The following is a 26,203-nucleotide window of genomic DNA, read 5'->3' as shown; positions in this document are numbered from 1 at the left end:
ACCTCTTGTGTTGATGTTGGAACTTCCCCACATATATGGGGGGCGTTGACATCACATCCTGCTAATACTTATATGTCTTCACTGTTGGCACATTGAGAGCTCTGATGACTGTTCCACTGGGAACTTCTTCTGAGTCAAAGGAGAGAGCTAGGAGAAGTTTTCTCCTTAACTGTTCGCCAAGTGCAATTAGTAACTCAATTGATTGGTGTCGTTATACAATACCCAGCCATCTGCTTCGGTAGCCTTAGCTGCAAATGAAGGCTTGGTATCATCCGAGGATCGCTGCTGCTTAGGTTTGTCCTTAGATGCAGGTGATCCTATCCCATCAAAGGCGTTTTGCCCAAGTGCGGTTTGGTCAAGGGCGGTTTGCCTAAGGATGGTTTGCCCAAAGATGCCTTGTCCAAAGGCGGCTTGCCTGAAGGTTGGTTACTGCCCGAGGACAGATGCTTGCTCGTGCAAGACTTTAACCTCAGCCGGTGACGCTGATTGAAGCCCGGGGTCAGGAGTGCTGACCGAAGGGGCCTGCTTGGGCTCGTCGGGACTGGGTCCCAATCAGATTGGTTCCCACTTAAATAAATAGAGAATCTGTGTCTAAACTCAGGTTCTCCAGCAATGAATAATACAACAAATTGCATGCCTGGACCTAGAGAAACGTTTGAACATGTGGCATATAAAGTCATCTTGTATGCACCGCGACATTTAATGCCACAGGAAATTGTGCGCTGGGTTAAATTGCTATACCGCAAATCCTCTTTGTGCCCCTGACGGAATTAACCCAAGAAGCGATAATTCATCACTTTCTTTGTCCTTCTCATGGACACTGTAATACGACTAATGATCAGCGCCCTGCGTACTGCTTTATGCAGATGGTGTTTCCCTATCCTTTTACAATAAAGTTGATCTAGAACAGCTTGTATAAAAGGGGAGGGTTCACCTCATACAACAGTCTGAGATTGAAACTGAATAGAACGCCCTGCTTCCAACTGTGCCAATGACGGAGACATTGTCTCTTCTATCATTCAGATGAGCAAACTTCTAGTTTCCCTTTAGTTTTTGTCAAGAGGGGTAGGCTCATCTTGAGCGGTTGTGCCATTTTGCTAGGCCATTTGCCTGGTCTGGATGGAGTGGAGAGGCTCTTAAATTACCATCCAACGTATCAAGAAATCGTTGTTTCGGGTGGCCTCTTGGTAGTTTCGTCAATAGTGGAAAGCCAATTCATTCTAGTTGCGCTGATGCGATAAGCTTAACATTGGTGGTGTGTCTGTGTTATTGGGGTCGGTAGCAAAAAATTCTCCTTTTTCTAGATTCACTTTGAGACCATGTTGCTTGAAACAATCTTTCCATTTTTGGATAAGTGTCTGGAGAGCAGCCTTGCTGTGGATCGCTAGGAAAACATCAACTGTACGAAACTGTGCAATAAGTGATATGATTAGAGGCAGCGTAGTCCATCAGGCCAGTAGAATGTTGAATGAGAGTACACTTATTGATTAGTTTTAGGTTAATTAATTAAGTTGGGTAGGAAAGTCTACACGGGGAAGTTCCTTTTTAAGAAGAAAAATCTGGTGAAATAACATCGGATTATTTTTGAAGAAGACACTGGCGGAAAGGCATGGAGCAATACTTAAGAATGCTACGATCGCTTGGCCAGAAAAGTGTTACAGAAGGTTGAATAGAGTCAAAATCAGAGGGGGTACGTAATATGAAGCGGCACTTTCTGGAGTCGCCATCGCAGGCAACCAAGCGACGTGTGAAAGCACCAGCGAACTAAGTTATCCAATTTCTACTGAACTTAAGGGGGGTTTTCCTGTCAATTACTAAAAATTATAGTAATGTACTATTATTAACGTTATTTGAACAGGTATCGGTATGGAGGGTATTTCGGAGCCCAGGCACCATATAGTGGCAGCTCCCTGATTTTTTTCAGATTTTTCGGTTTGGTAGTTTCTGAGAATGGGTTCGTTAAAAAAATGACCACTTTCAATCCCCCGCACTCCCCACCTTTTCAACAAAAGTCTAAACTAAGACCGGCTTCGAAAAGTACTAATCGATACCTTTAATTTGATACCCAACATGACTATATTTGATGAAAAAAAAAATTTACACCCTCCTTTTGCATGTATGGGGACCCCGCCTTAAATTCATTGTAAAAGGATGTAACTCACTGTATGCGTGAGCGTTCACAGTTCCCACTTTTCTACCAAATTTGGTGTCAATCGCTATAACCGTCCCCGAGAAAAATGCGTGTGACGGACAGACAGACAGACAGACAAACAGACGGACAGACAGACAGACAGACACACCTGTGAGGAGTTGCCAGATCTCCCATCAGGCGCGACCCCAGCTGGCGGATAGGGGCATACCTATTGATGTGTAAATATGTGTTCATGCACTTTTCTTTTCTGACTGTGTATGGGCTAGTGTTTGCTCATCTCTGGTGCGTGGACCAAAATGGCTATGGGAAGGATAACCAGAACATAAAACCACCATGGAAGACGAGAGAAGGAGGAAACTTACGGTGCAGGGGCTCGGAACCCCAGTACCGGCGGCTTTTGGGAGTAAGCAAGCGAGCTCTCGGTCGTCGATATCCCTCGACCGCAGTGCCTCGGTGGTGGACAACTTGGCCACCTTGGCATATAATGTTACAAGTGATTTGGATCTGGCGAAGGAAGTATTCAAGCGAAGTACGACCTTACCGAGAACACCAGTAGCAAGAACAACCAAGGATGAACTGAAGATAGATCGTTGGACGACAAAAACTGTAACAACACCCACAGCATATGTTTAAGATGCCCGACAGCAAGAGGTGCTCCAGGAACAAGATAAGGATCCATTCAGAAGAAGCACATCAACTTTAAGATCTCCACCAATGCTAAAGGCGATGAAGGAAAAAGTACAGGCAAGATCAATAACTGGCAAAAGTGAAACAGCGTATAAAAGGAGTAACCCTGTCGGGGCTTATAAGGAGCGGAGTCCCGATCCGGAGGAATTACCATTTATCCAGCTTGGGGCAAAAATAGTTGAGCTGTGCGAGTTCATCAAGGACAAGCACAACGTGCACCAAGCCATAAAGAATATGGTGAGGGCCATTAGAGTCCTCTATAATAGATCGCAGATGGAGGAAAAGAATACTAAGGATACGCCGAACCCCGCTGCACCAACAGTGTCACAAGCGACCCAAGTGACACCTAACCGTACTACCATCGAAACACGGCGAAATAAACGACTACGGGAAAAAGAGGGGGATCCTTCAAATAATCAGCAGGCACCTAAGAGAAAAAAAAGCGGACAGGACATCCGGAAAACCAACACCAACAGGTCAGAAAGAGGAAACCGTACAGCGAATCTAGGAAACTCGACCAGCGTTGCGAAGCCTAAGACCAGCGAAAACGATGGATGGACTAAGGTTACGAGCAAAAAAACGAAAGGAAAAGCAAAATTGCGAACCCGTCCAGATGCGATTGTTATCTCCAGTAAGGGAAATCTGTCCTACGGGGAGATACTCAGAAAGGTCAAAACGAATCCCGACCTAAAAGATCTCAGCGGAAATGTGAATCGAATCCGAAGAACCCAGAAAAGGGATCTCATGTTCGAGCTGAAAAGATCCAGCGTGGGCAAGGCTGATGACTTTCGCACTCGGGTAAAGGACTCACTTGGGAAGAATGCCGCAGTGCGTGCCCAAAAACATGAGATCTACATACAATGTAAGGATCTCGATGAAATAACATCAAAAGCAGAGAAATTTGTACTACTCTGAAGGAGCAATTCAGGTTGGAAGAACTTACCGAGGAGTCTGTTGTAAGTTTACGAAAAGCCTATGGCGGTACTCAAACGGCCACAATACGAGTATCAGCGGAGGCAGCGCAGATGTTGTTGGCTGTCGGAAAAGTTCGGATTGGATGGGTTGTCTGCCCTTCAAGGGAACAAATTTCACTGAAGAGGTGCTTTAAATGCCTCATGTTTGGGCACCTCGCCAAGGTATGCACCAGCAGCATTGATCGATCCGATCGATGCAGAAGGTGTGGGGAGAAGGGCTATATGGCCAGGGAGTGCAATAGGTACCCCAAATGCCTATTGTGCGAGGTGAAAGAGGGGCAAGATAACCGGCATATTGCCGGAAGTAGTAAATGTCCTGAATTTAGGAAGGCGCTCACTGCAATAAGAAAATGAGGTTTATTCAGATAAACCTCAATCATTGCAGGGTCGCTCAGGATTTACTTGAGCAGACCACGTTCGAATCTGAGATGGAAATCGCCATCATAAGTGAGCCGTATAGAAGCCGTGACGGTGGCGTATGGGTCACATATTCGACTGGTGGAGCGGCGATACGGGCATGCGGTCGACAGGCCATACAATGTACTGCAAGTCAGGCAGGCAGTGGCTTTGTGTGGGCGAAAATAAGTGGTGTATATGTATACAGCTGCTACGCCCCACCAAGTTTAACACTGTCTGAATTCGAGCAAATGCTTCATAATCTTGTTCTCGACGCAAGGGGACGAAGTCCAAAGGTGATTGCTGGTGATTTCAATGCTTGGGCCCTAGAGTGAGGTAGCAGAGAATCAAATGCTAGGGGGCGCAGTTTATTAGAAGCTTTCGCGCAGATGGACATGGTTTTGGCTAACGAAGGTGCTGTAAACACCTTCCAGAAAGGGGGGTCAGGCTCACCTTTGTCAGCCCTTCGCTGGCGCGTGGTATGTCCTGGTGCGTCAGCGAACGCTACACCCACAGCGATCACCAGGCAGTTTTCTTTGAGACATGTGTCGAACCTCAGGGCAAAGAGCTATCATGCCCGAAACCGTAAAAGATTTCAGGCTGGTCTGCAAAATCTTTGGATGAGCAGAGCTTCTTAGAGGTGTGGTTAGATCAACCTGATATAGCAGGCGCCTCTACGGAAAGAGCTGTCCATCTGGCTCAATGCATCGCCAAAGCATGTGACGCGTCCATGCCTAGGAGGTGCGCATTCCCCCGTAGAAGACCAAACTACTGGTGGAATGATGAACTGACCGGCCTTCGAGCCAGAAGAGCGGTTCAGAGGGCGGTAGGTAGAGTCGATCAAGGGCAGAAAGAGTGCGCCTACAAGGCAGCCCGCAAAACCCTCAAGCTCGCCATCCAACGAAGCAAGAGGAAATGCTTTAAGGAGCTCTGCTCAGAAGCGGACGTAAATCCGTGGGGGAGAGCTTATGGAATCGTGATGGGACGATTTAGAGGCCGTTTATCTCCGCAGATCACGTGCCACACCCTCTTGTTCAAAATCATCCAGGGGTTATTCCCTCAGCAAGAGGAGAACACCGATACATTCCAACCACCTCTGAATCCCGTCCCCGGCAATCCCGTCAGTCACCAGAGACGAGCTTCTGGAGGTCTGCGGCAGAATAGGAGACAATAAAGCACCGGATCTGGACGGAGTACCGAATAAGGCCCTTAAGCTTGCCGTCAAATACAGGCCGGACATGTTCGCTGAGTTGTTCGAAGCGTGGGAATATTTCCAGCGGTATGGAAGCGGCAGAAGTTGGTGCTTCTGCCTAAGCCTGGTAAACCTCCAGGTGAACCATCCTCGTACCGACCCATATGGCTTTTGGACACGGTGGGGAAAATGCTAGAGCGGGTAATCTATAATAGATTACTCCCAGTAGTTGAGAGCCAAGGCGGCCTTTCAGATCGGCAGTATCGGTTCCGTAAAGCCAGATCAACCATTGATGCCATCAAATTGGTTACTGGCTTGGCCGAAGATGCTATCCACAGAAAGGGTAGTACCAGCAAATATTGCGTGGTAGTAACCCTGGACGTGAAAAATGCATTCAATTTGGCCAATTGGAATCTAATCCGGAAATCCCTAGCGAAGGTTGGTATTCCCGCCTATCTCGCTGCAATCGTCGATAGTTATTTAACTGAAAGGAAGCTCTGGTACGACACTGATGACGGACCGCAGGAGTACGTCGTTTCCGCGGGTGTCGCACAGGGCTCCGCATTGGGCCCACTACTGTGGAACATCATGTACAACGATGTACTTAATCTTCCCCTTCCGGAGGAAGCCGCAGTGGTGGGTTACGCTGACGACATTGCACTGGTTGTTGTCGCAAAGCATCTCGAAGATGCTGAGTTATACTCAAGCGAGGCAATCAGTGCTGTCAAATGCTGGTTGGAGAGCTCTGGTCTGACGCTTGCGAAGGAAAAAACGGAAGCGGTCCTGATCACGAAGCGCCGGAAGAGAAATTACGCCTGTGTTAGAGTCGGGAATCATATCATCACTTCCAAGCCGGCCATCAAATACTAGGGGGTGGTGATAGACAGGAAGCTCAGCTATAAGCAACACGTACAGTATGTTTGTGATAAATCATCCACTGCCAGTATGGCCCTGGCCAGGATGATGTCGAACGTGGGAGGGCCACGACATACCTCTAGGTTGCTTATAGCCAGAGTGGGGTGACCTCAATCATGCTCTATGCGACCCCAGTTTCGAGCGAGGCATTGCGGATGTCAGTTAACACTAGCAAACTGAATGCAGTCTACAGGAGGACAGCTTTGAGGGTGTGGTCTGCCTTCAGGACTGTCTCAGATGATGCAGCATTCGTCATCTCTGGAATGATGCCCATTGACATCTTGGCAGATGAGATGGCGAATATATATCATGCGAAGCCAATCTCTCCCTTATCGCAGACGAAGAACGCTGAGAGGGAGAGCTCCATAAATAGATGGCAAGAGCGGTGGGATCGCTCGGGAAAGGGTCGGTGGACTCACAGGCTCATTCCTGCCATCAAGGAGTGGTTGGAGAGACGACACGGTGAGATTAATTATAATCTCACCCAGTTTCTCACGGGACATGGAGGATATCTCCAATACCTGCACAGGTTTAAATTGGAGACCTCACCCGACTGTCCAAATTGCGATAGAGTCCCAGAGGACCCAGAGCATGTATTCTTCCACTGTCCGAGATTTGTGGAAGAAAGGAGGAACCTAGAGGAGACTCTAGGAGAGGTGCTGGTACCAGAAAATCTGGTGCCGAAAATGCTAGCACATCAAGATAATTGGGATGCGGTTAACTCCATGATCGCATCAATTCAAGATAAATTGCGAAAGGCAGAGGAAAGGAGAAAAACGCGGTCACGTGGCCCGCGTATAGAAAAAATGGGATTAAGCTAGAGTGAGCTGACTCCGCCCCGTGATGTAATACCTTATGGTGGTTCCGCGGGGTGGTTTTAGTGGGTAAAAATCCCACACGCTGGTGTGTCCAGACCAGTGTCTTTTGAAGATTTCCACCTCCTCAAAAAAAAAAAAAGACAGACAGACACAAAACCTTAAAAATGAAGTTATTTGCATGAAGCAACCAAGGGACCCCGAGAAGAGAGGGACGGTTGTTGATGGAGACCAGAACTTCATGATCCACCAGATATAGGGGAGGCAAGGAGGGTTACAGAGATGCTTAGAGAAGTAGAGATGAACTAAGCTAGGAGTAATAGAATGTTAAGAGGCGAGTTTGTATCAAAGTCGAGTAGGATGACAGCAGTGATCTGAGGTTTCGCAAAGCATGAGGCGATCAAAGCGAGCAATAAATCAACGACTTTTGAACAGGAGGAGGAAAAGGAATCAGGACAACAATTTTTGATGAGTGTATGATGAACACTTTTGTGTTTAAGGATAATCAGAACATTTTTGGAATGGAACATGAAAAAATGAAATAAGGTAGAATGAGGGAAGTGCATTGCATGGTTCTTAGCAAGAAGTGGTTAGGGAGGCGGTCTAAACCGCGGCCTTAATGTTCCAAATGAGGGATTCGACTAAGGAAGGAATGAGAACGGATAAAGAAGGTGGGGGAGGAGCGGTTTCGGGACCGCACCCACTCGGGGGGGAGTGGGAAGGGAGAAGGGCAGCTTTACACCGAACGAAAGTAATTACAAAGTACGTTATACACTAATTAAGAGAAGTCAGCAGAGGAGTCTAAAACTCTTGCTGGATCTCACTGCTGGATTAAAGGCAAATAGCATCCCAAATACAGAATCTGCGGCAGTGTCGTTCGCCCGCTTGTAGTCTAGGAAGAAATGAGGTCAGCCGGTGTATATATGAGGGGAATGTTTATTTAATTTCCGTTGACGGCAGTTCATTAGCTAAGATAGGCCTGAATATGGGGAGATAATAGGAGTCAACTCGAAAGCCTACCAACACAGCAATGGTGATTCAAGAACTTCTCGACTCGAATGGGGCTAAGTTTGCAATGGAAATATGTGGTGAATATACCCAAGATGACGCCCGGAAGAAAAACTGTTAGGCGGAACGGTATGTAATCACGAATATGCGGGTTAGGTACTATGTAGATTCTTCCCAAGTTTTCCAGGTGTGTTGTTGTGTCGATAGCGTCAAGATGGTTTTGATGTGTATGCTATTGAAGAATGGCCTATTTGTGCGATGGTTTTCTTCCAACATATAAATTCAAGTAGTGCGCCGGGAGATGAATTGTGTATGTGGACCTCTTGAGTATAGTATATTTCAGATTAATCACTTTAATATTGTATGATGGTGATACTATATGACGTCTTAGGATGAATTAAATTCATATGAAACAAGTCGGGAACCGGAAGTTGGACGTTTCAGGTATGAAAGATTTTGTGTATTTATTTTATAAAGACATTTGAGTGTAAATTTGTTCCATTAGTACGTAACACGTAATATAAGCATATATTATGTGACAATATCTACTTTCGGGTGATATTGACATTAAAAACCTAGAATTTCCACGGAAGTGACAACTTTGACCTATTATAAGTTTATTAGTAATAGTGCGATTTCCACCAAACTAGGATCAGGCTCTATATTATAGCCTACATTGCTGCATTTTGTCGTGCTAGGATGAACTCAAGGGAACTGAAAATTATAGTAATATACTATTATTAACTTTATTTGAACAGATATCGGTATGCAAGGTATTTCAGAGCCTAGTCACTATATAGTGGCAGCCTCCTGATTTTTTTCAGATATTTCGGTTGGGCAGTTTAATTTTCGACCCCCCGAACTCCCGGAAAGTACTAACCGACACCTTTCAGTTGATAGACCACATGACTATATTTGGGACAAAAAAATGTACACTCCCCTTAAATTCGACGTAACAGGATGCAACTCACTGTATGCGTGAGCGTTCACAGTTTCCACCTTTCCACCAAATTTCGTGTCAATCGCTGCTACAGTCTCTGAGAAAAATGTGTGTGACGGGCAGACAGACAGACAGACGGACCTTATGAGGAGTGGCCAGATCTCCCATCAGGGCCGACCCCAGCTGGCGGATTGGGCATACCTATTGATGAGTAAATATGTGTTCATGCACTTCTCTTTTCTGACTGTGCATGGGCTAGTGTTTGCTCAGCTCTGGTGCGTGGACCAAAATGGCTATGGGAAGGATACCCAGAACATGAAACCACCATGGAAGACGAGAGAAGAAGTAAACTTACGGTGCAGGGGCTCGGAACCCCAGTACCGGTGGCTTTTGGGAGTGAGCAAGCTTCCCGGCCGTCGATGTCCCTTGACCGCAATGTCTCGGTAGTGGACAACTTGGTCACCTTGGCATATAATGTTAAAATTGTTTGGAAGTCAATAAAGGCCAAAAGTGAACGAGTGTATAAAAGGGGTAACTCTGCCTTATAGGGAGCGGAGTCCCAATCCGGAGGAATTACCCTTCACCCAGCTTGAGGCAAAAATAGTTGAGTTGTCAGAATTTATCAAGGACAAGCACAACGTGCACCAAGCCACGTGCACCACCATTCATATGGTGGTATTTGGTGTTGCTTCAAATCGACCTGTGCTCAGTGGGTTATATATTTTATTATCTAGATTCACTTAAAAATAATTTACCGACATCGACAACAATGCAATATTGTAGGCAATTATAGGTAAATGGTGTTCAGAGAGCCATGGAAAGAGAGAAGTAAATTCTGCAAATATATGTGTATCCCTATTCCGGGGCTCTACAAAACTCCCATTGCCCTTCGTCCTTCCTTGACGAGCCTGTCTTATAGCTAGCTGTATCAAAAGTGCCAAAGTAATGCAATACATTTTTTAAGTAGGAGTTCTGCGCTTCATTTGAGGAAATAGTTTAAATTTTCTGGGATGGAGATGATATCGTGAATGGATGTTGATTTATACAATAAAAAATTGATTTGCGTATTTGGAAAGGAGACTAATCTTTGCGGACAAATAAGGAAAATAGAAATATAATGAAAATACTCACAAGACTTGGACCACAACCAATTTGATCCTTCAGATACAAATTCCTTTGTATTGGATCCATTGACCATGCTCGCGAGTCGAGGCATGACAAATATTGCTTAATGCCGGTAACACATTCATCAGGGGCTTCCAACGAATCAAATTTCATAAAATATCTTTGCGTAGAATATGCCATTTGTGTCTCCCCGTTTCCATTAAACCATCTCAATTTAGAATTTTGATACTAACTTAAAAGATTTAAGGCTTCACTAAAATTTGAAAAATTTGTTAAAAATTTTAAAATGTTTGCTTAAAACTTTCTTAAAGATTTTCAAACATCATTAGACCTGTCAGCTTTGAAAAGTGATTTGTGTGTATTTTTCAATACAGTGAACTTTTTCAATGCATTGTTTTCTCTCCGGTGACGGAAATGGCAACACAGTACATTTGAAACTTTCTCTTCTTAGAATTAAATTTAGGTAAATATTTGAGTTAGATCTAGATAAATATTTGAAAAAATACGAAATCAACAATCGTTTTTCAGGTTTTTATATAAAACAAAACCTAATTAAAATCGGTTTATTGTCAGTTTTCTTTTTTAAGGAGGTGAAATCTTTAAAAGACTGTGCCACTGTGGCCTGGACACATGGGAGGGGGAGTGGGATTTTTATCGAACTAAAATCACCTCCGATTATCCTGTGCCCCGCGGAACCACCATTAGGTATTACGTTACCGGGCGGAGTTAGCTCGCCTTTCTTCTATCCGTGCCGTTCGGAACCGCGTCTTCCTCACCTCTCCCACTTTTCGCAGTTTCTCCAGGATTGCTGCGATCATGAGGTTGATCGCATCCTTAACCTCCTGGCATTCTCCCGACAAAATTTTCCGGTCATAGTACTTCACCTAAAGTTTCCTCTAGATTCCTCCTTTCTTCCATGAACCTCATAGCATAGGAAGAATACGTGCGCTGGATCGTCCGGGACTCCATCGCAATGTGGACATTCATATGAAGTATACAATTTAAACTTTTACATGCATTTGGTATCCTCCATGGCCGGTGGGAAACTGGGTGAGTTTATGATTTATCTCCCCATGCTTTTTCCAAGCCACTCCCTGATGGAAAGGACCTACCTATTAGTCCAACGACTTGCTCGCATAGCTGTTGCTATCCGTTTATGGATCTCTCCTTTTCGGCTTAACAGCACTGATTGCTTTGCATGAGTACAAATCAGCATTTTCGAGATGCTATGCAAATACAACCAGTGCAATGTCATCGGCGTAGTCCATCACCGTGGCTTCTTCCGGAAATGGCAGATTAAGGAGGCACCCGCTGTCTAGAATGGCAGCGTGATAGATGGGAACACAAATTGTCGCCAGGGACTTCTGTATATGACTCCAAATGGCCGAATTTGAATGCATTTTTCGCATCCAGCGTTACTACCGGGCAATATTCACTGGCACTACCCTTTCCAGGAATTGCATTTTGGGCTAAGTCAGTAACCAATTTAATAGCATCAATGATTTATCTGGATTTAAGGAACCCATATTGTTGATCTAACAGGCCTCCTTAGTCCTCAACAGCCGGAAGCAATCTATTATACCCGCTTCAGCATTTTGCCTTAGTGTCTAGAAGATATATAGGATGGCTCATCTAGAGGTTTACCAGCCTTCAGCATCAATACCAACTTCTACCGCTTCAATGCTGTCAGGAATATCTCCTCAGACATGCACCCTTCGAACATGCGAACATGCCCGGTCTAGATTTCACGGCGAACTTAAGGCCCTATTCAGTATTTTGTCCAGAGCCGAAGCTTTATTGTCACTTATTCTGTTGCAGATCTGCAGATCTGAGTTCTCTGAATGGTATCAGTGCGCCACTCTTGCCTGGGGGAATAACCCTTGGATGATTTTCAACAAGAGAGTACGACGCGGGATCTCCGGAACTGAACGGCCTCTGAATCGTTCCATCACAACTCCGCCTCCGAGTAGAACTCCTTACAAGATTCCCTTTTCCTCTGCTGGATGGCAAATTTGAGATTTTTTCGGGTTTCCTTGTATGCTCTTTTTGCACCTGATCACTCCTACCTTTCGGCTTCTGGTCCGTTCTTCTGGCTTGGTGGCACGCTGATTGAAGGCCGGCCAGTTTACTATTCCATTTCTCCTCGGTATGGATGCTTCACATGCCATAGCGATGTATTGTGTGACATAAAGAGCTTTTTTCATACGACGCAAGCCTTATAAGGTTGGTCCGGCCACACTTCTACGAAGGTCTGCTCATCCAGTACCTTTGCAGACAAACCTGATGTTTCTCTTGGCTTTGGGTATGTTATACATGGTAGACAACATGTAGCTGTCTCTTTAATTGGATGATCGCTATGGGTGCAGTCCCCGCTAACGTGCCAAGTCATACAATGCGTCAAGCAGGACTAATGGAAGCTAAGTCTATGATTTAAGTGGGCTCTCCTTTCCTCTTTGCCTCCACTGCTAGTTGCAGTTTTTTATCTGTCTGTCTTTCGGAAGTGCGATCTTTAAAAATAGCAAATAACGCCATTTTCTGTACCAGCTTCACGCTTCAGGTATGAAAGGTTTTGTGTATTTCTTATAAAGAAATTCTTGACATTTTTTCCATTTGTACCAGGACATAATATATATTAAAATATCCACTTTCGGGTGCTACTGACATTCAAAAGTCTAAGATTTTATACAGAATCTGCAAATTGGACCTATGCAGCTTTATTAGTAATAGTGCGATATTCCACCAAAATTGGTAGGATCATGATTCTAAAATGAACAGTTAATTACTAAAAATTATAGTTTTTTACTATTATTAACTTCAGTTAATAATATATCGGTATGGAGGGTATTTGCGCATTAAATATCGGAGCCGAGACCAGCTTTGAAAGATACTAATCGAGAGCTTTCATTTGATACCCCACATGACTATTTTCAGTAAAAAAAAAGTACGCCCCTCTTTTGAATGGAATGGAGCATGCTTAAATTCCATGTGAACGATGTAATTCACTGTATGTGTGGGCGTTCACAGTTCCCACTTTTCCAATAAATTTGGCATCAATCGGTATAACCGTTTCTAAGAAAACTGCGTGTGGCAGATAGACAGACAGACAGATAGTGAACCGATCGTCTTACACCAAAATCTTAAACAGTGGAAACCAGAATCTCGGCGTTTCTGGTATGACAGGCTTTGGTTGCAGGCAAATGTCTATCCCATTCATACTTATAGCTTGTATTATATTATGTCAGACTAGTGTGATGCTGACATTCAAATTTAAAAGATTGCAGTAAACTTGTACAAAAGTGACAGCTTTGATTTACTGCAATTGTGTTACTATAAGCGCGATTTCCAATAAACTTAGTAACATAATGCTCTATACAAAAGCCTATATTAGTGCATTTATGATAATGGGGTGAATTTCAGGGGTATTTGAAATCACTTTCTAGAAAATATTGCAATATCTTATTATTATATTTATTGTAGCAGGTGTCGGTATGGAGGGTATTTTTGAGCCTTATAGAGGCAGCTTCATATTTTTCCAGATTTCTCGGTTGTGTAAATTCTGAGAATGGTTCTGTAAAAAAACTGATCACTTCCAAACCACCGCCCATTTGCATCCTGGCTTTGAAAAGTATAAATCGAAACCTTTCACTTAATACCGAAACCCCCCACCCCCCTCACCCCCTTATTCACTGCATGCGTGGAGGTTCGCATTTCCCACCTTTCCACCAACTTCCGTATCAACAGAAGTAACTGTTTCTAAGAAAAACAGGCAGATAAACAGGTAGGAAAATGTGGTGGCAGAGCAACCAATGCAAGAGGACAATATTGTTGTTGTTATTGTGATATCATGTCTGAATGTGGTACTGACGAACTCTGGAGGATTCAACACAATTACCTCACTTTCACCAACAATACGCTAGCCAAGGATGCGGTGATATGTTAAGGAGGAGTAGATACACAGTAATAATCATCAATCAATTTCCAGACCTCGCATGAAGCCGGAAATGGTCAAGGAGATACTTCTGGAAGATACGGTGTTAACGAGAAGCGCACAGAAAAAAGTTGTCACTTGTACACAGCTAATTCAAAATATTTCTTAATATGCTCCAAACTAGATCTCCGCCGTTCATATGCGCTTACTTCATAATGACGTCATACTGGTTTTAGTGTGCAATAAATTCACGTAAAATAAATAATTTTTATCTTCTATAACTTTGTTAATAATAGTTGGAATGCCAGTATTATATCTAACATTATCACTAATTTCGACACCAAATTTTGTACTTCTAAAATGAACTTCGAAGCCTTTCCCATTTCAACAACCAAGTAGGGCCGGAGCCCGTATTCAGACGATAGCTTACATCAAAATACAAATGATAACGGTCTGCGGATTATTCAATTAGCAGTGTCATACGACATGGTTGCTGGAAGTACCTGGTTTGCGCGGAAAGCGGTCCACAAACAAACGTTCGCCTTTCCAGACGGGACCACTTTCAACCAAATTGACCATATGTTGATCGAACTAAGCACCTCTCAGCTTTGATGGATGTCAGATCATATAGGGGGCCAATATAGACTCGGATCACTACCTCGTTGGCATGGCGCTCCGAGCTGGAATAACAACACCACCCAGAATCCCCTCTGACAATCAGGTGAGAGTTAACACTGAAGCTATCCACGATACAACTCCCCGCAACACCTATAACAAGGAAATGGATGCCGCAATAACGCAAGAAGCAACAAATGATTTTCAAAATAACCTGAAGAACGTTATTATAAATACGCCACAAACATACTTGTCCCCGGCCGCAAAAAGAGTCGGGATGGCTGGTTTGACGATGAATGTAAGCTAGCAACGAAACCGAAGAATGCTGCCTACGGAATAATGTTGAATTCTCAAAGGATGCGGGCATGCGCGGAGATTTATCACGAACTACGGCGAACAGAAAAGCGACTTCACCGATTAAAGAAGGAAGCCTGGGAAAATCAACAGGTCTGTGAACTCGAAAAGTAGAGGGAGCAACCGCACCAGGCGCTGAAGTTCTACTAACAAGTCAGCAGGATGAAGCCTTATACACTTCGATGCTCATCCTGCCGAGACAAAGAGGGAAATCTGATTTCCAACAGAATGGGCATATTTCAGCGATGGGCTGAGAACTTTGATGAACTACTGAACAACCAATTCATCGGCTTAAAAATGATAAGTCGCCAGGAGCCGATGGAATTTCAGCCGAATTGGTTGAATATGAAGGTGACTAATCACACCAAGAGGTTCATCAATTTATGCTCAAGGTGTGGGATAGCGAATCAATGCCTGGCGACTGGCAACGAGGCATTATCTATCCCATACATAAAAATGGATATCACGCAGTGCAGCAATTATAGAGGTATCACGTTGCTAAGTACCATATATAAGATATTCTCCATGTTGCTAGACTGGATAGCCCCATATGACCAGAACATACCAAAGAGGTTTCACTGCAGGCAAACCACCAACAGATCAGATTTTATCTCTGCAGCAAGCGATGACAAAACTGTTGGAATATGTACATCAGTTGCAATATCTTTTCATTGACTTTAAAGCCGCCTATGATAACGTAGCCAGGGTAAAACTGTACAAGGCCATGGGAGAATTCGATCTCCCGATGAAATTGATAAGACTGACTAGGCTGACCCTGACCAATGTGCGAGGCCAGATTCGACATCAACAACGGTCTACGACAAAGGGATGCCCTATCATGCGTCCTCTTTAATCTGACTCTGGAGGAAGTGATCGGTGAAGCTGGGGTAAATGCAAGGGGAATACGATCCTCTTTAAGACAACGCAACTACTGGCCTATGCTAACGATATCGACATCATGGGAAGAACGACCCGAGATGTACAAACTGGCTTCAACCAAATCGAAAAGGCGGTGATTGGCACGAAATCTTGGGCTGCACATTAATGAAAGCAAAACAAAATATATGGTGGCAACGTCAACACCAAAAATGAATCAATCAACAACATCAAACTTCAATGGTCAAACGTGAAGAATAAAGATAGGAGACTACAGCTTTGCAACCCTTGATAATTTCTCTTACCTAGGGTCGAATATCACAACCGATAACAGCTATAACGATGAAGTCTGCATGCGTTTGTTCGCAGCCAAATGTCTCACCATAGGGTCCAAGCTATTACTGTACAAGACTATAATCTTGCCAGTCCTCATGTATTTCTCGGAGACTTGCAAGAAAAATTGCAAACTCTTGGCCGCGTGCAAGAGAAGAATCCTCCGAAGAATTTTTAGCCCCCTACATAAGGATGGACGATACCATAGCCTACATAACGACGAAATCTGTGAGTGATGCCATGACCGTCAGGTTGTGGGTAAAATCCGGTTCAATAAGTTACGGTGGGCGGGTCACTTAATCGATATGCGTGAGAATGATCCAGCCCGGAAAGTCTATAAGGGCAATATCTATGGTAAAAAAAGAAGACAAGACAGACCCTACCTGAGATGGAACGATGGCGTAGGTCAAGACGCCAGACAGCTTTTAGGGATATCGAATTGGTGGACCTCGGCGCAAAACCGGGATGCCTGGAGTTCCTTATTAAGGTAGGCCTAGACCGGGTACCGGTTGTTGCGCCGTTGATGATGATTATTTCGCCATCTGAAGGGAAAAGTGAAATCTAGGTCTCAAATCTATTCAAAAACATTAAGTAATACTATAGGACGCAAAGGTTAGTTTGGATGACCGCGGCCTCGGGTTTGAATTCCGCTAATGTCATGGATATTTCTATTTACTTTTGTGCTGTCATGCACCCTGCTTATCATATATAAACAAGTCGGGAAACCGGAAGTTGGACGCTTTAGGTATGAAATGTTTCTTTTCTTTTATAAAGACATTTGAGTGTTGTCCCATTAGTACGCAGCACGTAATATATGCATATATTATATGAGAATATCCCCTTGAATTTACAAAGAAGCGATAACTTTGACCTATTATAAATTTGTTGGTAAAAATGCAATTTCCACCAAACTCGGTAGGATAGCCTACGTTGGTGCAAAATTTCGTGGATGGTTTCTGAGAATGGGTCCGTTAAAGAAAGACCAATCTCCCCCCCACTCGCCACCTTTCCAACAAATGTCAAAGCTAAGAGTGGCTTCGGAAAGTACTAACCGAAACTTTTCATTTGATACCCCACATGACTATATTTGGTGGAAACAAAATTTACTCCTCCTTTCGGAGTAGAATTATGTATCTCACTACATGCGTGAGCGTTCACAGCTCCCGCCTCTTTATTAAATTTGGTATCAATCGCTACAACCGTCTCCGAGAAAATTGCAATTTTAATAAGCTTTCGTTTTACATAAAACCTTAAAAACTATAATAGTAATCAGGATCTTTCATTTGACACCCAGTAAGGTATAGCCTTATATATATATAGAGGTATAGGTATAGAGGTATGGGAGAAAAAATGTTTACTTCAGCTTGGATCATATAACGACCCCTTTCATGTTTGAGATGAGATGCTCGTTGAAATTTATGCCGAAAGTAGTGTTTCCGAAAAAAATGTGTGTGGACATAAAGACGCGCAGTCGAACAGACTGTAGATCGAATTTCCAAAGGGTCCATTTTATACAAAGTATATCAACTAAAAGGTAACAGTCCTAGCGCCGATTTTGGACTTACTCGCCAGCGCAGAATCATTTCTCCGTTACGGCAGGCAGCATAATGTCTTGTGTATGACGTACCACTTGTCCTTTGTTGGAACATTACTAAAAGCCCGGCACTTTGTCTTTTGAATGTAGAACTAAACTTCTCAATCAACCTGGCTTTTCGTGAATTCAGATTTTGTCATTTTAGTGTTTTTCGTCATACAAACGAAACTTTTATTACTTTGTTTAGTTAGCAAAATTCGAACAAATTATAATTTTAAGCTTTTTCCGAAAAGTGTTTGTAAATTTTGCATGTTCTATAGATTTTGAGTAGTTTTCAATCTTTCTGCAAACCTATTGCTTGTAACATGTCGAATCCCTTGGAAAATATGATGAAAAAACGGGGCGAATATATCGAACAAGTCAAGAAACTACATAATCTGAGAACACAAGAAAATAAAGCTTTATATGGTGAAACCTCGAAAAAAACTAAACAATTTTTGCAAGATACAAAGGTAAAATTAAGATTGTTTTACTACCTAAACATATTTTTCCAAACTTTGGAAGTCACTTTAGACGACATATTTCATCGGTAAGCACATTTCCCAATGATTAGCAAGGTTTACCCAAACCAATGCAGTCCGTAAGGCACTTCTCCAATCCTATTCTGGTTAAAGATTCCCTGATAGGGACTAACATTGTTGAGTTCCCCGTCTATATCCCAGAATGCAGTTAGGGGTTCTTGCTTGTAATTAAGCAACCGATCAACCTTGCTAATTATTTCGTGAAGAGCGACGGTATACCTCATTCTTCCTTTTTCTGGTGTATGATTGACATAAGGTAGTCTGGGCTCGAAGATTTATATGTGGAGAGACTGTGTTATTATCCTCGGTAATTACCGATTTGATAACCTCATACCCAGCAAAGCTCTAATGCTTATTTATCAACAACAGCGCAACAACCGGTATCCGGTCTAAGCCGCCTTAATAAGGAACTCCAGAATTGACCCGTCCACTGCAACTTGTTGAGCCGGATTTTATCCAAAACTTGACTGTCGTAGTATCGCTTATAGATTTCGTCGTTGTGTAGACTACGGAATTGTCCATTCTCATGTAGGGGGACAAAAATTCTTCGGAGGATTCTTCTTTCGAACGCGGTCAAAAATTAGCAATTTTTTTGCTAAGAACCTAGGTTTCAGAGAAATACATAAGGACTGGCAAGATCATAGTTTTGTATAGTAATTGCTATGGTGAGACGTGTCGAACGGAACAGTTTTTTTAATCTGAAATAGGCTCTTTTGGATATCATCGTCTTAGCTGTTATCGCTTGTGATTATAGGAGATAGTAGAAATTTTCAACGCTTTCAAAGTTGTAGTCTCCTATCTTTATTCTTCTCGTTTGACCAGTGCAATTCGATGTTGTCCGTTCTTTAGTTTTTGGCGCTTCCATTGTCACCATGTACTTCGTCTTGCCTTCATTAACGTTCAGCCCAAGATCTTGCGACAACCACCGCCTGCTCGATCTGGATAATGGTAGACTGTGCATACCGGGTTGTTCTGCCCATAATATCGATATCGTCATCGCATTTACGTCTGCATCACGAATCACTTTCTCTAGGGCCAGGTTGAAAGGGCATCCCCTTGTCTTAGACCGCTGTTGATGTTGAATGATCTCGAGAGTGATACTGCTGTTTTTTTCTGGCCTTGCTCATTGGTCAGAGTCAGCCTAGTCAGTCTTATTTATTTCGTCGAGATACCGAATTCTCTCATGGGCGTGAACAGTTTTACCCTGCCTATGCTATCATAGGCGGCCTTAAACTCGATGAAAACATGGTGCATGTGATGTCCATATTCCAACAGTTTTTCCATCGCTTACCGCAGAGAGAAAATCTGATCTGCTGCTGATTTGGCCTCTTTGGTATGGATCAATAATGTTCGGGGCGTATGGGGTTATCCGGCCTAGCAAGATAGCGAAGAATATCTTATAAATGGTATTCAGCAACGTGATACCTTCATAACTGCTGCACTGGGTGATATCCCCCTTTTTATGTATAGGATAGATAATGTCTCGTTGCCAGTCGTCAGGCATTATTCGTTTTCCTATACCTTGGACATTAGTAATTCTCCTTGCTGGCGGGAAAGTAGGTTTGAACTAGCAGCTTCAGCGTCTCACAAGAAAATTGCGTCCAAGAGTCTTCCGACCTTTTGAGAAAGAATGAGATTCAATGATCTTTGGGTCTGAGCATTGATTGGCGTACTGCCCCTGTTACACACACAGGTTTATGTTAATACTTAGGTCCAACAGAAATCCATCCCTTTCATGTCAGCGACTTCTTCGTCGGTGAAAGAGGACTTAGGATCCCTAAATCCTTGAAAAAAGTAGCGCTTTTGTAGGGGATTGGCAGTCCCTGTCAGACTGTCTATCTACATCTCTCCGCGGAGCGGAATGCTTTCACTCTTGCGTTTCTGACACTGCAGAGTGCATTTAATAGTTATCATTTTCTAGTCCCTCCAGGCAGTCTCTATTTATGCGGAGTAAGAAAAATTGGCGGTTTATCTGGTAAAGAAACCGGAGGTAAACGGCCAACTTAGCTAGTCTGTCCTAGGATAGCCTGCGGTTTTGAAGACGCAATGAACCATATCCGAGAAATCCGTCGCCTGGAAATCTTATCGTATCGCATCGCTGATTTTATTTATATGGTTCTCGCATGCTATGACACGGCGCCCACGTAGCACTTTGGAGGAATCAAAACAGAGGATAGTCCGACAGCTGCTGTATCCTGGTTGGATGCCAACAGTGATTAAATTGGATTCAATGTCTTAATCTCACGATTAATCTGGGTAAAATGTTCATTCTAGCAAGGTATTCAAAATTCGCATGTTAGACACCAAGCTCCAACCTAGTCTGGCAGCTTTCTACGTGCGCTGACTCTTAGAGGCCTATTAGCATCTTTTCCAATACAAAAAAATGGTCCTCGTCGTTTTGCTTCGGTTCATCGGCCGTCAGATCTACTTTCCTGTAACACATGACAAACAGGGAAATAAATCCTCATCAGTTGTGTGAACCTACTTCCATCCCGGCTAAGACAGTTGTTCTTTCTCGACCGAAATCTCGAAGCCAGTATTCAGTTCAAAACCAACCATCAAGCAGCGCGGGCTTGTACTTACAGTACAGTATACAGAGTACAGTATACACATATATAGTGTCACAAGAGGAGTGCTCACCAAACTTTCACCTTTTTAGCACATTTAACCCCAGAGTGCGTAGCTTATAGCGTAGGTAGTCTCGCTCAAATTGGATGAAGTAAACTTTGTGGGGTCCCTCGATACCGTAGTAGATTCCAAAAGGTCGTAATCGATGAGTCCGTCCTTAATCGAGGTACATACAGATTTATACGACATCACCAGCGTAATCCTGGCTCTCTATTCCACTGCGACCACGTCGACTTCATTAGTGTTGAAAGTATCCCTCCTGTGGACAATCTCGGGTTGTGTACATGACAATTTAAATTATACCTAATTTCATTTCAAAGTTTCTGTTTTTTAGGATTTTGTCCAAAAGGTTCGCCTTACCATAGTCCCTAGCGAAAGGGCCAGGCTTACTCTATAAGGCTCTGCTCGAAAAGATTCAGTTAGCATAATACCTTGGATTGGGGATATATTTTTCATTTTAGATCCTTAGCATCTTGTTAATGAAAGGGTTACCGTCGTGCAGGGTGTGATTGTCACTGTTCACTACTGGTCTTCATTTTCGAGAGGCTTGATTCCCGGAATGCTATCGTTTGACGTATCAGAATATGTAGATCCCGACTGCTTTCCAAATGAAAGTGAAATAATCTTTTCTATCAATGTGCTCACAAAGAGTAAAGCCGACTTTGACGGTCTCTCCGCGGAAGTCTTTATTGCATACTCACTAACTTCCACTCATTCGTAAATCCTGAAAATCTGATTGCTAATATTGGGTTGGGGAAAAAGAAATGTCGTATTTGTGATCGAAATTTGACACTTTATTTAACATACTTAGAATTACCCGATGTAAGTCAAATATGCACCGTTTTGTTCGCGAACTTGTTACCATTTAGTAGACAACTTCATTCCCCCTCCCCCCTTATAAAACCCCCTCCTTATTTGCAAAAAACTCAGACAGCCAATTATCGCAAGCCTCTTTTGAGGCAAAGTTAGTAGCACCAAGAGCGTTTTGCATGGTGTGGAAGAGATGGTAATCACTTGGTGGCAGGTTCCGACTACGATGGGTGCGATAGGACATCCCATCCGAGCTCCCGTAGCTTCTGGCGGGTCATCAAAGATGTGTGAGGCCGAACGTTGTCCTGGTGGAACACAACACCATTCCTTCAAACGGTCGAGTTGCTCACAGTAGAGGACCGAATTGAGGGTCTGGCTATAGTTGAGCAGCTCATGGTGGATGATTCCCTTCCAATCCCACCAAACACACAGCAAAACCTTCCTGGCCGTCAATCCGGGTTTGGCGATGGTTTGGGCTGGCTCGCCGCGCTTCGACCACGATCTTTTTCGTTTGAGGTTGTCGTACGTGATCCACTTTTCATCACCAGTCACCATCCGCTTCAAAAATGGGTCGAATTCGTTCCGTTTCAACAGTGCATCGCAAGCGTTGATGTGTGGCACCCAAACATCCAGCTAGTTTTGGCATCCAATCTTCTGCAAATGATTCCAAACGGTTTTATGGTCCATACCCAGTTCCTGGCCAATCGAGCGAATGCTCACATGCCAGTCTACTTGGATGATTTCGACGATTTTATCGTTTTGCCAGTACGGGGTATATCTTCGACATCCACTACACCAGAACGAAATCGATCGAACCAACGCAGTGCTGTGCGAATCGTTACAGTATCGGAACCGTAAACTTCACAATTTTTTTCAGCCGCCTTCGTTGCATTTTTACCTCTCAGCTAGCAAAAACCTAAAATATGACGAATTCCTTGCTTGGTGGACTCCATCTTTGACGCGCTATAACTTGAGACTGAAACGTACGAACACAACACTGTTAAAGAGATCTCCAAATCGCCGTACAGTATGACTCGATACGATAAGTACAACACAAGATATGTTTAAGTGTCGCCATCTATTGGCTAAATACGACATTTATTTTTCCCCAACCCAATATTTTGAAAAACGTGCCCGTTTCGAGTCCCGCATTTGGAGGTGGATTCGTGTGTTCCCCGGCTTCATGACGATAACACACATATCAAAGAGTACCCCGAAAGCTTGATCGACAAGCAGCGCTCTGAATCCTCCTGTGTCGAGCATATACAGTACGGTGTAATCAATGTTCCAACCTTTTGTCGATTTCCAGAAAGTCTTCGACAGCATCAATGCGAATTATATCTGGTATATTCTTCGCGGAAGAAATATTCCGGAAAAAAACTAATACTTATTATCAGTGCAGCAGATTGGAGGTAAAAAGAATTGGACTGAAGATAGTAAACTAGCTTTCCGTTTGGCAGGTCATTGCACACTTCTTGTTTGCTAGAATGGAAGTTGAAGAATTTGTATATGTTGAAAGCGAGATTGCCGCCGACGTTGATGTAGAATTGGATCTTTATTGAAGCGCTAACATCGGTCAATCCGCTTTGCCCATTTTATCTGCAACATGGAAATGCTGTTACCTTAACATCACGTTCAACTTGTGTCGCCCATGTTTTGCCTGCAATTGCGTCCCTGTTATGGCTGCAATTGTCACTGGAAAGTTCTAACCTTTCATGGACTTATGTCTGCCATCGCGATACTCTGGCCTGGGGCAATATTAATTTGTGGATTTATGGGTCAAATTTTTAATTGACGTGCTAATGAGAAGACGGAAGTACAGCTTATAGTCGCGTACTGAAGAAGAGCGGCAATTTCATCACAGACTGGTATTGACTATCCCACTATAGTCGTAGAATGTGTCTCCTCCAAGATACATCGCCCAGAATAATGGAGGAAAGTCCTGCAGTAGCTGGACCATGTTGCTCCATAAACGACAGGGATGTGGTTGACGCGCTATGCTCCACATGGGAGTTTATGACAATCTTAGTATATCGCACCGGACTTTTTGACCCAGTTTCGAAACCCTATTCATCATAAGTCTTTGTCCGCCATTGTGCTGTTCCGGTGCTTCAAAGCTTATCATTTGCACAGTATTAAGTGTGATGACAATGAAAATGAGGCAAGCTACCATTGAAAGTAGAGAGGAAAAGATAACAAAACGAAAGAGGACCACGTGGATTCTTTATACTCCTCATCAGTGAATAGGAGACATGTTTGAATTACAAGGCCTGTTCGAAAACAATTTTAGATGATCTATGCTTTTACAAATAATTTGTAGTTAGTCCAATCTTCTCGTGGGTTCGCTTGTCAATTTCGAACAAAAGGGCAGCATATTTTCACGGTGTTTTCCGATATTTTTTCTACCCCTACACTGCCGCAAGGAATAAATTAAATAGTAGGCATTAGAATGAATCGCAGCGGAATGTTATTAATATATAAATGAAATTAGTTGCAGCTCCATATCCAGAAGAAACAATTTCAAACAACTTTTTATTTTCTAGGCAATGAGACTTCGAATTCAAAATCAATTAGAAAACCTTGATGACAATGATAGTGGAAGTAAGTAGATTATTTCTATTGAAGATTTAGTTGGGATTACCCCAATTACACTTTTGCAGACATGCAAGTACTTACAACTTGTCTGGAAGATCGTATCAAGCAGTGCGACGAAACACTCAATAACTTAATGAAGCTGAAAGACCAAATATTGAGCAGATCAGCAGTGACACCGGATATGGTAGAAGCATTGAGATTTGAGCTCCTGCTCCCTGTTGAACATAACGAACCCAGTGGATCATGCTGCACGCAACGCAGGAATTCTTTCGGAATATTCGATTATCTTAGCAAGAATAATCCTTTGAATAAAGCTTTCACAACAGCTGCTAACGAGAGTCTCAGATCTTACAGGGCCAATGACTGTTATCAACCCTTAGCAAATCTAGCAGAAGCCCCAGACACTTCTGAAGATGAAACGAAACCCCGCGTGACTGGGTTTACGAAATATCCTCCAGAAAAACCTGAACCAACTAAAGACCAAGGAGATGATGACAAACCTGAAGTCGTCGGTTTTACAAAATTTTGTTCCAACGTCCACGAATTACATTCAATTTTGGAGCAATGCGGAAAAGGTCGAGAAGAATGCATAAAGAAAATCGGAGAATTTTGTAGTGGGAAACCAGCAGGGCCATCTAATCAGATGCAAGATCCTCCCTCGATGTCCAGAAACTGGGCTTACTCCCAATATAAACCAAACAACAACATAAATCCCCTCTGCTGTGGTCCAAGTAAACTTCGACCAATCTTCGATTCCAAAATTACGAAACTGGAGCAACAAATCGTTAAATATTGCTTCGAAATTAAAGAGAAGAATATACTTATCGAGCAATGCTGCCGCTCGAAAGAAGTCTTGCTTTGCCAAAAACACAATCTTCATAATATTCTACTGAAACTTTGTGAGAAAATCAAACAGCTCGAAAAGAAGCTACACCGCATCAAACTTGCAGTTTGCTGCCCAAACTTTCCCATGGAAGATTGCAGTGCGAAGATAACCTGCCGAGATGAGATACTGAATTTGCAGAAGCTCGAAGAGAAACTAGAAATTCTGTATAATGGTGCAAAACACAAGGAATGTCTTCTGGAAATATGCAAGACGTCCATTGCTACTCTAAAAGAGGATAAAACAGAATGGGAAAAGGATATCAAACAAATGGAGAAAATTCGAAATGAGCTTGAACAGCAGCTAAATAACATGAAGCTGAAGGTTTGTAGGAAACTCTCTATAACGAAGACGGATGACGAGCCAATGGAGAAAGAGGCTACCCATAGAAAATCAACCCGACACAGCCAGCCAGATCGTTTAAATAGAAGCACCATAGATGACTTTCCGAGAGTAGATGAGAACAGGCCGTCAAAATATTCCAAGCGGTCGAAACACTCTTCGTTGAACGTCATAAAGGGCTTAGAGTCTAGCCATCACGCGAACAGGTACATGAAAAGATGAAGCAACAGGAGGTATCGTCGACGGGACACTCACGATCCCGTGCCCTTTTTGGAAATTATTCGAATTTTTAGAGATGGTTGACCATTATTTTAACATCCCTTCTGCACAGGGATTTCAGTAATGTTGTTTCAAATTTGTAAGTTCTGACTTGAAATTCTAGTTCAATATATTATACAATAGATGTATGAAAAAATCTGGGTTCTACCATCATTGATGCCAACATAATACAGAAAGCATTACACCCAAAGGCAACTGCTATTTGCATTGCAGATGCAGCAGTTAGGCTAGAACAATAGAA

The 26,203-nt window shown here is 43.2% G+C and overlaps 2 protein-coding genes across 2 annotated transcripts in view; one reads left to right on the top strand and one right to left on the bottom strand.

Annotated features, from left to right (window-relative positions):
* Positions 1-10,529, bottom strand: part of LOC119654499 — a 51,145-nt gene extending 40,616 nt beyond the window's left edge. The window contains exon 1 of the mRNA XM_038059968.1: positions 10,211-10,529. Coding sequence (XP_037915896.1) covers positions 10,211-10,384 — 174 coding nt within the window. The 5' untranslated portion in view covers positions 10,385-10,529. The remainder of the gene's footprint in view (positions 1-10,210) is intronic.
* A 7,520-nt stretch (positions 10,530-18,049) lies between these two features.
* Positions 18,050-26,203, top strand: LOC119659845. The gene is made up of 3 exons (XM_038068146.1): positions 18,050-18,356; positions 24,407-24,464; positions 24,524-26,203. Exons 1-3 carry the CDS (start codon positions 18,210-18,212, stop codon positions 25,903-25,905), a joined length of 1,587 nt encoding a protein of 528 aa, XP_037924074.1. The 5' UTR covers positions 18,050-18,209; the 3' UTR covers positions 25,906-26,203.

This window comes from Hermetia illucens, chromosome 1 (assembly GCF_905115235.1).
Source record: "Hermetia illucens chromosome 1, iHerIll2.2.curated.20191125, whole genome shotgun sequence".
In the NCBI taxonomy this organism is placed as follows: domain Eukaryota; kingdom Metazoa; phylum Arthropoda; class Insecta; order Diptera; family Stratiomyidae; genus Hermetia; species Hermetia illucens.
This window is presented reverse-complemented; position numbering and strand designations above follow the sequence as displayed.

What these genes read in the sequence shown, in the direction of transcription:
- LOC119659845 (XM_038068146.1), top strand. Translation starts at nt 18,210, where the DNA reads ATGTCGAATCCCTTGGAAAATATGATGAAAAAACGGGGCGAATATATC. An exon ending in AATTTTTGCAAGATACAAAG is followed by an intron (nt 18,357 to 24,406) that starts GTAAAATTAAGA and finishes TTTATTTTCTAG; the next exon opens with GCAATGAGACTTCGAATTCA. An exon ending in TGATGACAATGATAGTGGAA is followed by an intron (nt 24,465 to 24,523) that starts GTAAGTAGATTA and finishes ACACTTTTGCAG; the next exon opens with ACATGCAAGTACTTACAACT.